Raw genomic sequence first — 13,125 nt, 5'->3', positions numbered from 1 at the left:
TTACTTTGTGTAAAATGAATGTTTGGGCATGTTTAACATTATGATTTATTCAACCACTTAAATTAGAATAATAATAAAAACTTTAGTAATTATAAATATTAACGGCAATAATAAACTTATCATCAATGTTATATTATTATTTAAAAAAAATAATTGACCTGCATTGCCTACGTTTGCATTTTTTTTTTTTTTTTTTTGAGTTTATTTTATAGAACAAAACGTAAAAGTCTCTTCAAGTTGTGTTAACCACAGACATTTTTTTTTCCTACTCATAAACTGAAAAGTATTATTCTAAAATCCTGTAGGAAATTCCAGACTAGTCCTCCCTTTCTGGTTGAATAACCAATATTCAGTGTTTAATACTCACATTATGAGCTGTTTGGAAAGTTTGTTGAGACATGCATTAACAATTGACTGGTATATTCGTTTACCTTATTTCGTTGTGCGCAAATCAGCTTTGTTTTAGTCTAGTCTAAATATTGGCTAATTAAATGGATTTTTATTGAACTGTCCTCCAACTTCTGATGTGTTTTGCTGGCGATTCTACTTCTGGCTCTCTGGCCCTTTAAGAGCCTCTGGAAACGTGCGGGGAAAAATCTTGAAAGTGAATGAAACTCAGCCATTCATAAAAATAGAACAGACAGGGCTTCGATTGGCCGTTGAGCGCCTCATACATATTCCAATCATGCTCGCAAATCATTGGTTTAGAGATGTGAATGACGTGCGCTCGGAGCCAATGGGCTTTCAGATTCAAACGCCTCTCGAGGCCAAGGGAAAACCGAGCAGTCCATTTACAAAGCCTCATTCAAGTTTTGAGAGTCGGAGAGAGCGCATCTATTGATCAGTACGAGCGCACTGCGTCCTTTTGGGATTAAAATCTGAAAGCTGTTTTTTTCAGTCCACTGCGAGAGGCGCGTCGTCTATACGGTGAGTTTAACCCTCATTCCTCAAATATTTGTACGGCGTTCATTTAAATATCTGTTTGAAAGCGGTTGTTTTGCGCAGCTCGTAAGTTTATCGTGGGCTTGCAACTGCAAATACAGCTATCTCGCCTTGAGGGAAAGCGAACGCCATTTTCTCCAAGAGAGGGCTTATACTGTTTGGCAACCATTTTAATGCATGAAGTTTTCTTGTCATATTTTGCGCCCTTGCAGTCTTTACAGAAGCTTGTGCGCTCAGCATTAGTGACATTTATAGGTGCAGCCTGAACGGTGTATGGTTTTGTGAATGGAGGTCTCTCTTTTCCCCCCTCACGGATCGAGTTTCACTTCATTGAGAAAAACAAGAGGCCGTCAGGGGGCTCAGAGTGGGAGGAGGTCCTTACCCCTGCTTATATCTTCTATTCACTTTAAGCACTTCATTTAACGCTAGGTTTTTTCGGCTTTTTTCCGCATAATAAGACACAAAATGCGTGATGTATTTGGAAAAGTCTCTTTATTCTAAAAGAAAAAAAATTTAGATTTAAAGTAATTGTTACCTCCTGACTTGAGTTTACTGGTGGTGGTATTTTGTGTTTTTTGAGTTAATACTAATTACTTATTTTCTCTTTCGTGCATTTTTAGAGTAACAAAGCTTTGTTTTAAGCATGGTAAGCTTGTAAAAAGTGCGAGCTTGTTGCTCTACGCGTAACGTTTTCCCTTCGTTCATGAATTTAGCTCTCACCGTAAATTCATTAGTATTTATTTTACATGTTAGTTAGACTTCCATCACTTATCAACTATTAATATGAAATGTCATTGTATGTGTACATGTCGGGTAAATAAATAATAAAAATAAATGTTATATTTTATAAGGTGTGTTTATTTATTTATTTATTTGTAAGTCGCATTGGATAAAATCGTCTGCTAAATGACTTCAAATCACAAACCAAACTTCTCATAGAGTTGCAATAACATTTTACAATTATTTTTTTCATTTAACAGTTAAGTGAGGAATTGTTGTTTTATTGAAACAGTATCAAAAGAAAGGTCAGCATAATAAAATGCGTACAATAATAACATCATATATAATTATACTATAAACATAAAAAAAATACATTTATAGTATCAAGTAAAGAGCTGTTGTTTTGTTGAGAAGCACAAGAAAAGTTGGCATGGTCCTCAGAGTCACCCCTTCCAAGTGTGATCCAGTGAGTTAGTATCCAGTGCTCCTCAGAATAGATGCTTGGACAGCAATTCAGTTTTTCAATGTTTATTCATGGACTAGTTCTATAAGTGGAATATCAATGTAGTGTAACACGAAATGTATGCTTTCCATGTTCCTCAGTTTCTCTTAATATGTTCACGATTCCTTTCATAGTCTAATCAGCAGCACAGATGGTTGGCTTTGTTTATGTAAGGTTTACATTCATCTCATTCTCTACTGTGGATTGCATTAAGCAGCGCTCTCTCTCTCTCTCTCTCTGGCTGTCAGGAGGGATGTTGTGATGGGCAACAGAGAGAGAGAGAAGGGGGAAGATGAATACACAGGATCTGAGGGTTTTGTCTGCCTGTATGCAGGGCTTGGTGTTTTGATGTGGGACACACTTGACTGTCCAGTAGATCTACCGCTTGATTCATCTATTTATTTATTTTTTCATTAGAGAAAACAGAAGACACGGAGAGGTCAATATAACAATCGCTTTTAAGCGAAGACCCTTTTCTGGGAGCTTTCTTGAAGACCCAGGTGACATGGACGGATTTTATGACCAGCAAGTACCATTTATGGTCCCACCTAATGTAAGTAAATTTCTGCTTTTCTGTAGATGCATAAAGCTAATGGTGTTTTGTTTTTCAGTATTAAATTAGGCAACACTGACCATAAGTGTTTTTCCACAGCAAAAGTCATTACAAGTGGAGGAACCGTATAGCCGAGCAGTTAACGACAGAAAAAGAAAGCTAGTGGAGACTGAACTCGCTCAGGACACAGAGGGTAATTTCATCCTAATAAATATGACTAATGCATGTTTAGCAGATGGATCTGATTATTGAGATGCATTAACAGTGAGAGAGCAGTAGTTTGATCGATGCTGTGATTGTTGAATGCTGCCTTTCATTTATTAAATACTTGGGTCATAGTGGGTGTTCATGTCTTTGCCTGTCATCTGTAGAACTTTTCCAGGACCTCAGCCAGCTGCAAGAGATCTGGATCGCAGAAGGTTTGTAACATTTTATTTTCATGCATGGCATTTTTTGCTTTTTCATGCAGTTGACATTTATATTTCAGACTCATGAATATTTCTTATAATATATGCATGTGGAATATATAACTTGGTGATACACTTTGTCCCAGCTGCGGTTTATTTTTCATGACGCTCTGGCCATTTAATTTGGTCCACTGCACTAGCTTTGCAGCAGTGTCCAAAAAGTTGGCACTGAGATGGCTGTTCATTTTTTGATGAAAAAAAAATACAAAAATAAATGTTGTCTGACAAATTGACATTGATCTGCGGGTTGTTTATCAGCAGAGAGCATTGTTTGCAACTCTTTCATGCTCTCCAATCTCTCTCCACAGCTCATGTGCCCGATGATGAACAGTTTGTCCCAGATTTCCAGTCGGAGAGCTGTGAGTACCTTGAGATGTATTATTTATTCTCCTTGGCAGTGTACTTTGGATGCAGTCCAGAGAGGGCTAGGGAAAACGGCAGAGGCTGAACTCTTGGAGCTATTTATTATTCATCTCTCGCTTTAATTTAAAGCCAAAGTTTCATGGGAAACAAAGGAGAGTTTAGACTAAGAATGGTGTCGAGTGGCCAGACAATCTTGTTGATTTGAGTTGTTGAAGATGCCGGCAGTTATGGAGCTCTTATTATAGTGCATATTAGATATTTTAGCATGCATTAACTTTTAAAGTAATTGATTTGCTCTTTACCATGGTCAGTGGTGTAACCCCACACACTCAGCCCAATAGTGCTTTGATTTATTAGGGCTTAAATGGTCTTTCCGCTTTTTATTCTTGCCTGAATCCTCTCAGCGAGAACCCCCACAACTACCTATTTTTTCAGTGAAATCAGCCGATTGGTATCAGCATCACATGATCCAAGCTCATAATCAGATTTCACACTTTCATGCACTCCGTTCAGCCTCTGGAATGGACTGGATTCCAGCGGGAAGGGGGAGAGGAAAAGGCCTACCTAAACCCACCTAATCCACAGCTACTGAAGCTCTCTTCATTGAGGGTTCTCAGTCCAAACGCACCCAATTTGTTAAAGCCTGGCCACAGGAATCAAAGCCAAAGGAACCCCCCCCCCCCCCCCCCCCCCCCCCCTGTTTGTCTCTGAAGTTTGTTTTTGTATTCGTCTGATGTTGAGACTAGGAGACTGGGTGTGTACAAGGGCATGCGTTTTGGTGCAGTTTTGCAAGTCAGTGTGGCGTTACTGAAAAGCATAACCATGTTATGAAGGTTTCTGACATGCTGTTTATTAAATCTGGCACTTTTTGAATGTGAACCATAGGTTTCTTCATGTGGCATTCCAGTGCAACCTTTTCATAGTCTTTTCCGAATCCAGGGGTCATCTGGACTTCACATGGCACCCCATGCCCTCCTACACTTTCACTACAATAATCGATGGCCTCTTCTTTAGCAATAACCTCAATGGCCACAGGGCAGAAAATATTCTCAATTATCATAAATTACATATTTTGAATGAAACCTGAGAGATTTCTGTCCTTCCATTGAAAGTTCACCCCACAAAAAAATGTAACGCAGCAAAAAGTTAATTAAGAGACGTAATCCACATAAATAGAGTAGTTTAACCCAAGTCTTCTGATGAACAGATTTGTATTTTTAACAGGTTTTTCTTCACACATAATAATCACATAGAGCACATCAGATGTGGTCATTTTCAATGAACAAACACTTTAACAAATGCTTTTTAGCTTCCACGTGCCTACCTTTTGTCTTTTAAGTACAGTCTGGGTGATTTATCTGGCTCGACTCGTGTGGATCCAGTTGCGTTGGCCATTATGTGGCGCCGGATATGAGAGCTTTATGCTGAGATCCAGGGGCTAATGGTTACAGTGCAGGGAGGAAAATCATTCACAATCATTGAATTACGACCACACAGATTCATGAGTATTGACTCAGCTATGATGGAAATCTGAGGGGAGCGCTTTGATTTCATGTGTTGTTCTGCACCATGATACTGATGGGCAGAACGAACAGCTTTTATGCCTCGCAGTCGATTGTCATTACCCGTGAAATATGGCGGTTTAATGGTGGAGAAGAATCTCCTTCTGAGGCGTTTCACTGCACTTCTGTTGACTGGGCGCTCTGCTTCATTAGAAACATCTCCTTCTGCTCTTTTCTCTCACAGTGATGTTTCATGGCCCACCTCCGGTGAAGATCAAACGTGAACTGAGTCCCTCCAAAGATCTCTCCCCCTGTAGCCAGGATAGAAGTCCCATGCCGTATGGAGAGAAGTGCCTTTACAGCTACAGGTACTTTCTTAGATATCCACCTCAATGTCATTTATATCTTCTTGTCAGCGTAATTAATTGTCTTTGTTTTCCTTAATACAGTGCCTATGAAAGGAAGCCCACAGCTGGGTTCAAGCCATTGACTCCTCCCTCAACGCCCGTCTCACCATGTGTTCCCACCAACACTCTGGGAACACATCCCCTGCATGAACAGACTCCTCCTCCCGTATCCAACTCAACATTAGGGCAGCGTCTCCTTCATGGGCAGCCTTCAATGACCAAGACCACCCCCAGCCAGCAGGCTCTCCCTCACCACAGCCAGAGCCCACCATTTGCAGTACCCTGTCCACCCTTAAACCGTGACACTCACTTCAGTAATGAACCTAGGTGAGTCTCTGCATTACTCCAGTCTTCAGTGTCACATGATCCTTCGGAAATCATTCTAACATGCTAATTTGGTGCTCAAGAAACATTTATTTTTATTATAATTTCTTAATGTTTTGTTGAAACAAGACATTGGAAAATTTCTAAAGAACAGCATTTTTTAAATAGATAACTTGTAACATTATAAATGTCTTGACTGTCCTTTTTGATCAATGCAATGCATTCTTGCTGAATTAAAAATAAATAAATGCTTTAAACATCTGACAGCGATTAAAATATATTATGGCAGTTGACCCTATAACCATACTCATTTTATAAGGTCAAAAAATGTGGTGTACATCACTGCTGGGGGGCTCTAATAACATGACCCCCGTGGGAATAGATTGGCTGGCGTCCTGCCCTGCCACCTGTAGCTGAATTCCTGGGAGCTTTCCGGAGAATGTGTGGCACATCATTTACAGCCTCTAGCAGAAGACTCTAAAGTGCTAGTGCTAAGCTGCTCTTTTATTTATCGTGTCACATGACTAACACATCTATATTTTAACATGCTGTTTGTTTATGACTTCCTTGAATTATAAGCAGCTGCTTGGATTTAACTGAAAGTGCACTGTGTCATTTACTCAAGTTGTTTCTGATTTTTGAATGTTGTTGTTGTCTTGCAGGTTTCAGCGGCAACTTTCAGAGCCTTGCCTTCCATTCCCACATTCTGACACCCAAGGAAGACCCAACTTCATGCCACAGGTCCCCAGCACTTCACCAAGAGATGGAAGGCCACCTTACCATCGCCAAATGTCCGAGCCCCTGGTTCCAGTGCCTCCTCAGGGCTTCAAACAGGAGCTCCTAGACCCCCGCTACGCTGAGCAAGGTGTTCCCAACATGGGTCCATCCCAGGCTGCCTTCCACCCGATGGCCATCAAGCAAGAGCCACGAGACTTCTGCTTTGATTCTGGTGAGGACTGTCCCATTTCTTAGGAATGTATTCAAGTGTTCACAATCTGCCTGGGCTTCACGAGAGCTATCTGGGTGAGGGCATGGAATGTATTTTGTGTGCTTGCATGGGCCTGTGACTTTTAGCGTTGTTTAGTGAGGTGTATACGAACAAAAGCATGCACACATGCAAACCTTGAACCTTTGCATGCAAAGAGGAGACATTCTGAGAAGGCTGTGCTCCTCATACCTAGACATTCCTTAAGTGCAGCATTATTAATAAACAGGGCTGTCGATTTAACATGCTAAAACAGGGATCCTTAAATCTGGACCATTCCTGCAGAGTTTAGCTCTAACCCTAATCAAACACACCTGAGCATGCTAATCAGAGTCTTCAAGATCATTTGAAAATCACAGGTAGGTGAGTTTGATCAGGGTTGGAGCTAAGCTAGTGGGGTTATAATCCGTCATAACCCAATGCTTCCTGTTTGTGATCCATACATTCAGCCTTACGCACTCTTCCAAGTTTCATACTATCCTTCTAGGTTTATGTTTGCAGGTTAGTGATGTGATTCCAAATCCTCTTACCATCCTTCTTATAAATGTGTACGTCACGTCTTGCATTTGCATGGGGGCGGCTGAGTCTTTTCATCTGTACAGCATCCTAACAGATGATGCATCTGATGCAATCAATGAGGATCGCATACTCAAAGTAAGACAGGAAAGGGGTGGAGTGGCCTGCCAAATCACCAGGACACACAAGGACAGATAAAACTTGATTGTCATGGTCCAGTATCTTGACACACTGGCTAATCCTATTTGGTGACTCAGTGCTCTCTGCTAATGCCGCATGTTTCTTTGGTGTGTTGATATGAGCTTAGCCAGCACTACCAGATGTGTGAGGCTGGACATTCACTGCCCAGATGTTCCATCAGTGTTTCAAATAGGCCAGAATGACTATTGTTCACCATCTTGCCTTTTTAGAGCTCCCATAAAACCTGTTTATATGCCAAATATCTATGTCTTCATTAGAATTAAGGAACAGACAGTTATTTTATAATCGCTGAGTACTGTTATAATTTTTCATTAGTTTTTTCTTTATTAGTTTTTACTTTTTTCATTTAGTTGATGTAAAAAAAAAAAGTTTTATTGGAATTTAAATTCAAATAAGTTTGAGGTTGTTTTTTTGGTGTATTTTATTTCCGTTAACATTTTAGTTTCAAGTAACAAATGTTTTGTATAGTTTTAGTCAACATTAATAACCTTGAAAACAGTAAACATGTTCATTTTATCTTTAATTATAGTTTTAAATGAACTGCTGACTCATTTATAATTGGTAATTTCTAATTATTTAATAATCCCGTTGTATGTTGTTTTGCAGAAGTGCCTAAGTGTCAGTCTTCATTTGGGAGAGCAGCAAGCTTCTACCAAAACCATGAGAGTAAGTGGCATTACCATTAAAGCATATACTACATGACTGCAGCTCCAGCATGCTAAAATCATCTTGTCCTGTCTTAATCTAACATACAGTGTCTTTGTTTCTTCCCTCTGCCTATAGACTTCTCATTTGACAGAGATCAGCAGTTGTATTTTGACGACACCTGTGTGGTTCCCGAGAGACTTGAAGGTAAGAGTGCACAACAGGTCATGTATAGTTCCAAATCAAAGACAAGTTAATGGTAAAATGGTCATCTCCGTAGTTGTCAAGTGCTCCGTCTGCATTGTAGAGATTCACCAGGGCACCCCCTTCTTTGAAGAGAGAGCTAGTACTGTGGTGCGAAATGAAGGCTGTGTCCACATTAGCCACATTTGTGTTGGAATTTCTCGCATTCTTGTTCTTGCTGCTCTAGGCAAACTCTAATCGTCGTAATTCTTGTTCCTGACAGGGAAGGTAAAGCAAGAGCCCTCTGTGTATCGTGACGGCCCACCTTACCAACGTCGTGGCTCCCTCCAGCTTTGGCAGTTTCTAGTTACGCTGCTGGATGATCCTGCCAACGGTCATTTCATTGCCTGGACAGGACGTGGAATGGAGTTCAAACTTATTGAGCCTGAGGAGGTGAGCGCCAACATTAGTTTTTTTTTTGCTTTCTTTCAGGCACACACAGTATTTACAGTAGCCCTGTTAAATGCGAATAAAAGTTCTAAAATGCACATTAAGTCAGTGCCGATAGCCTTGTGGGCAGTTCGCCGACATGAATCGCCATTGCACTACGGGCGTCCCGAGTTTGAATCCTGGCTTGAGGAACTCTTCCGATCCTTCCTCTCTCTCCCACTTCACTTTCTGTCTACACTGACTTATTTTTGGCTTTTAATAGTTATAGGACAAAGGAAGTTAAAAAAAAATTATTCACATAAAAAAATGCTTGAAATTAATTCATTTTATTCATTCAAGTTAATGGTTGGTAGTATATGTAAATGTTTTTTGTTTTTTTTTTTTTTTTTTTTTTTTTTAACCTACACATGGATCTCCTGGTTTATTAGACTGCTTCAGGATGTTTTTTTAATTTATTTTTTAGCTACAAATCTTACCTCCACATTTTTATATTCCCACCCACAGACAATCAGCTTGAACTCCGTGCATTATGGGTGCTGAAGTTTCCATACTTTTCCTTTCCAAAGAGAACTCGTTTTTCGCATTTTTCTGTTCTCTTGTCATTTAGCACGGATTTCAAAAACATTTTCCCAGTTCATGGCTACATAGACAACCAAGTTTTAATAAAATCCCTGGTAGTGAATTACCTCTTTAAGACGTTTACACGCATCGTTAATTAAAACACATTTACAGAAGTTCTTAGATGCTGAGGTAGTCATATGACTTTTTTGATAACTTTTACTTACTTTACTTTTGTCATTTAGCAGACGCTTTTGTCCAAAGCGACTTACAAATAAGAAAATGTAACTAAAACTAAAAGTTACAACTCTATAAATACTATATACCCTCATATTTAAAAAAAAAATAAAGAAATTAAATAAAATTGACACATGCATAAAACAACATTTCAATACTAAACATATAAATGAAAAAACTAAAATAAAAAGCGATACTTCTATCCCTGCCCGGTGGAGTCGCACGGTAGAGTTGATGGTCTTTACACTCTTCAGTCTTCACACTAAGAGGGCTTCACACGACGACTGCCGCGGTATAATAACCTAATACCTTGATAAGCAAGTCGTGTCTGAATACTTTGCCAATGTTATTGTCTGATACACTGTTACTCTGACAAAAAGCATCTGCCAATTCTTAACATATTGTCAGACCGTTTGTGTGCTCTACATTGCAAGTCAATTTAATAAAAAAAAATTCTTAAATTTCTCTTAAAGTGACAGGGACTTCTTTTGAACACCATTAGATTTGAGAGTTTTTGCAATGTTCCAAGTTTTGTTGCCAACTAAATTGAAATGGCTAATGTAATGACAATCGTCATCTGTGTTTTCAGGTGGCCCGTCGCTGGGGCATCCAGAAGAACAGACCAGCCATGAACTACGACAAACTCAGTCGTTCACTGCGTTACTATTATGAGAAGGGAATCATGCAGAAGGTAAAGGCAGGTTCACGCTTCGTTTACTCTATGCTCTGCTCATAATCACAATAGTTGCTGTAATTGGTCCAAGTTTTAAAATTGTTTTGGATGGTCTAATGCCTCTTTTCTCTTTTCAGGTCGCTGGAGAGAGGTACGTGTACAAATTCGTGTGTGATCCCGAGGCCCTCTTCTCAATGGCCTTCCCAGACAACCAGAGGCCCAACCTTAAAGCAGACCCCGACGGCCTGCCCGGAGCGGATGACGACACGCTTCCATTGGTGCACTATGACGAAGGGGCTTCATACTTGGTGGACGGTGGCGAGCAGTGTGTTGCTGGGATGCCTTTCCCTGACGGTTACGTGTACTGAGCCTGAACTGTTGATCTGACTGAAACACATCTGTCCCCATTGCCTCGACTCCTTTTGAACTGTTGCCCACTTCCAGATTAACCCTCCCAATCATTAAAAAAGAACGAGGAGAAATCTGCGAGGCACCTTTTCTCAGGCGAGAGAGAGGTGTTAAGGAGGTGAGGAAAGCTGGCTTCCCACGCTTAAACCTTTCTCGTGGCAAACGGTCACTGCCACAGAGAAGTAGAGGTTGAGCTGGAGCCAACCGGTGCCGAAAGACTGACAGATCTCACTGCGAGAATTGTAGCAATTCTGTTTTTGACAATCTGCTTTTTTTTTTTTTATAAAGAAAAATTAACGAATTATTAAAAGACATCCTCACAGAAAAAAAAACTTAAATGCAGCACTATTTAACAGTTGCCTTTTTGGTCCGAACTAATTTTGTTTTTACCTCCAAACCATGTAGACAAGAAGTCAAAAGGGCTTTATTTTACAAGGAGAAAAAATGACCCATTTGTTTCTTCAGACTCGTTAAGACTCTTTAGAAAGATGGCTTTTATACAACACTTTTTGTTGAACTAAATGTGGACAGCTTTAATTATGCTGAGGAATACAGAACATGTTCTTTTTGTATTATTTGGTTTTGTTCCGAGTCCTTTGTCATGTGTCGGTTTTATATTAACTTTTTTTTTTTTTCATGCTGGTTAACCCAGGGGTTGTTGATGTGAAGTTAAACCAGAGGCACTCTTAGTATATTTAGTCAACTTCACAGGACTGTTAACCCATTTTAAATGTATGCCTGTCGCCATTTAATTTTTTCACTTCCAAAAAGCCAAAGTTTTAATTACAGAGTACATTATAATTTTCTCACTTGACAACATTCAAAAGGGATGCACTAGTCAGACTTTCTCCCTGCTTTAGTGTAAGTGAAGGTCAAACAACATTTAGCCTCTTACATTATTATTATTATTTTTGGCATCATTCTATATTTTAATGCACCAGGAAAGCAGGAGTATCAGGGCCTTGCATGCAATAAGGTACAAGAAAAATAAATTTCCTGGTCAGCTACTCGTTGCCAATCTCAAGTTGTTGAAAGACCACTGCTTCCTTTTGCATGATGTATTCAGTGATCAGCTATTCACTAACATATCGCTTATGCTGGACAAAGGAGTTGTGAAGTTCTCTGCATTTGTATTCTCTTTTCTTTTTCTTTTTTTTGAAAAGATGAACTTATATATTTTTGCAAAGTCTGCATTTATTTGATTTTATTGTGTAAGCTGTATAGTTCTGCCTGTAACAGATACTCTATGTATGTTTTTAGTGGATCCCTGTGTTGCAGTGACTGCACACCAGTGGTTACCGGACACCCTTTCCTGGTGGGTTCTAGAGCAGTGCCTTTTAAATGAGAGGTGCAGCTTCTAAAATAACCGTTTTCTCATGGAACGAGGGACTTGTCTCAATATCCACCACAGAAGGGTTGTCTGCACTTGTACAGGCTTAACCTTGTCCCCTCACAATGTGTACCTTACACTTCTGAGTTTATAATCTGTACTGGGTACAATAAACTGTCCATTCTGCTTCACTTGCACTGTGTTCTGCTTTTTCTTCTCCCACATCTATTTCAGTGACAGAGTAGCTGCATGTTTGATTTTATATATTATAATTTACACCGTGCATTCATAAAGTATTCAGACCCCCTTCACTTTTTTCAATTTTGTTATGCTGCAGCCTTATACTAGTTGTTTAAATTCTTTTTTTTTTTTTCCTCAATCTACCTCATAATGACAAAGTGAAAAACTGACTTTTTAGAAGTGTCTGTAAATTTATTAAAAAGAAAAACTGAAATCTCACATTTACATAATTATGCAGACCCTTTATTCAGTTGAAGAACCTTTGGCAGCCATTACAGCCTTGAGTCCTTTGGGGTATGACACAACAAGCTTTGCACACCTGGATTGGAGGATTTTCTGCCATTCTTCTTTGCAAATCCTCTCAAGCTCGGTCAGGTTGGATGGGGGCCATCGGTGGACAGCCATTTTCAGGTCTCTCCAGAGATGTTCAATAGGGTTCTTGTCAGGGCTCTGACTGGGCCACTCTAGGACATTCACATAGTTGTCCCTAAGCTGCTCATGTATTGCCTTGGCTGTGTGCTCATTGTGATGCTGGAAGGTGAACCTTTGACCCAGCCTGAGGTCCTGAGCGCTGTGGAATAGGTTTTCTTTGGGGAAATCTCTGTACTTTTTTTCCATTCAGCTTTCCCTCAACCCTGACCAGTCTCCCAGTCCCTGCAGCTAAATTACGGCTCCACAGCATGAGGCTGCTAGCACACTTTACTTTTGGGATGGTACTCTGCAGGTGAGGAGTAGAGCCGGTTTCCTTCAATACATGATGCTTAGAATTGAGGTTCATCAGACCAGATCATCTTGTTTTTCAGAGTCTGAGGGTCCTTTAGGTGCTGTTTTGCCAATTCCAAATGTGTCTTCACCGATGAGAGGATTGAGTTTGGCCACACCGCCATAAAGCCCAGATCAGTGGAGTGTTGCAGTGATG

General features: G+C 40.0%; 1 protein-coding gene across 1 annotated transcript; it reads left to right on the top strand.

Moving 5' to 3' along the window:
* Positions 1-621: 621 nt before the first annotated feature.
* LOC306876481 (ETS translocation variant 5-like) lies at positions 622-12,156 on the top strand. Its single transcript, XM_079427689.1, has 13 exons — positions 622-927; positions 2,582-2,717; positions 2,817-2,910; positions 3,089-3,136; positions 3,493-3,543; positions 5,294-5,417; positions 5,499-5,783; positions 6,443-6,729; positions 8,089-8,148; positions 8,266-8,334; positions 8,594-8,763; positions 10,145-10,246; positions 10,366-12,156. The coding sequence occupies exons 2-13, from the start codon at positions 2,670-2,672 to the stop codon at positions 10,594-10,596; spliced, it is 1,569 nt and encodes a 522-aa protein (XP_079283815.1). The 5' UTR covers positions 622-927; positions 2,582-2,669; the 3' UTR covers positions 10,597-12,156.
* The last annotated feature ends 969 nt before the right edge of the window (positions 12,157-13,125 follow it).

Source organism: Barbus barbus, assembly GCF_936440315.1.
Source record: "Barbus barbus genome assembly, chromosome: 10".
NCBI classification, from domain to species: domain Eukaryota; kingdom Metazoa; phylum Chordata; class Actinopteri; order Cypriniformes; family Cyprinidae; genus Barbus; species Barbus barbus.
Note: the sequence above shows the minus strand (reverse complement) of the source record. Positions and strands in the feature narration are given on the sequence as shown.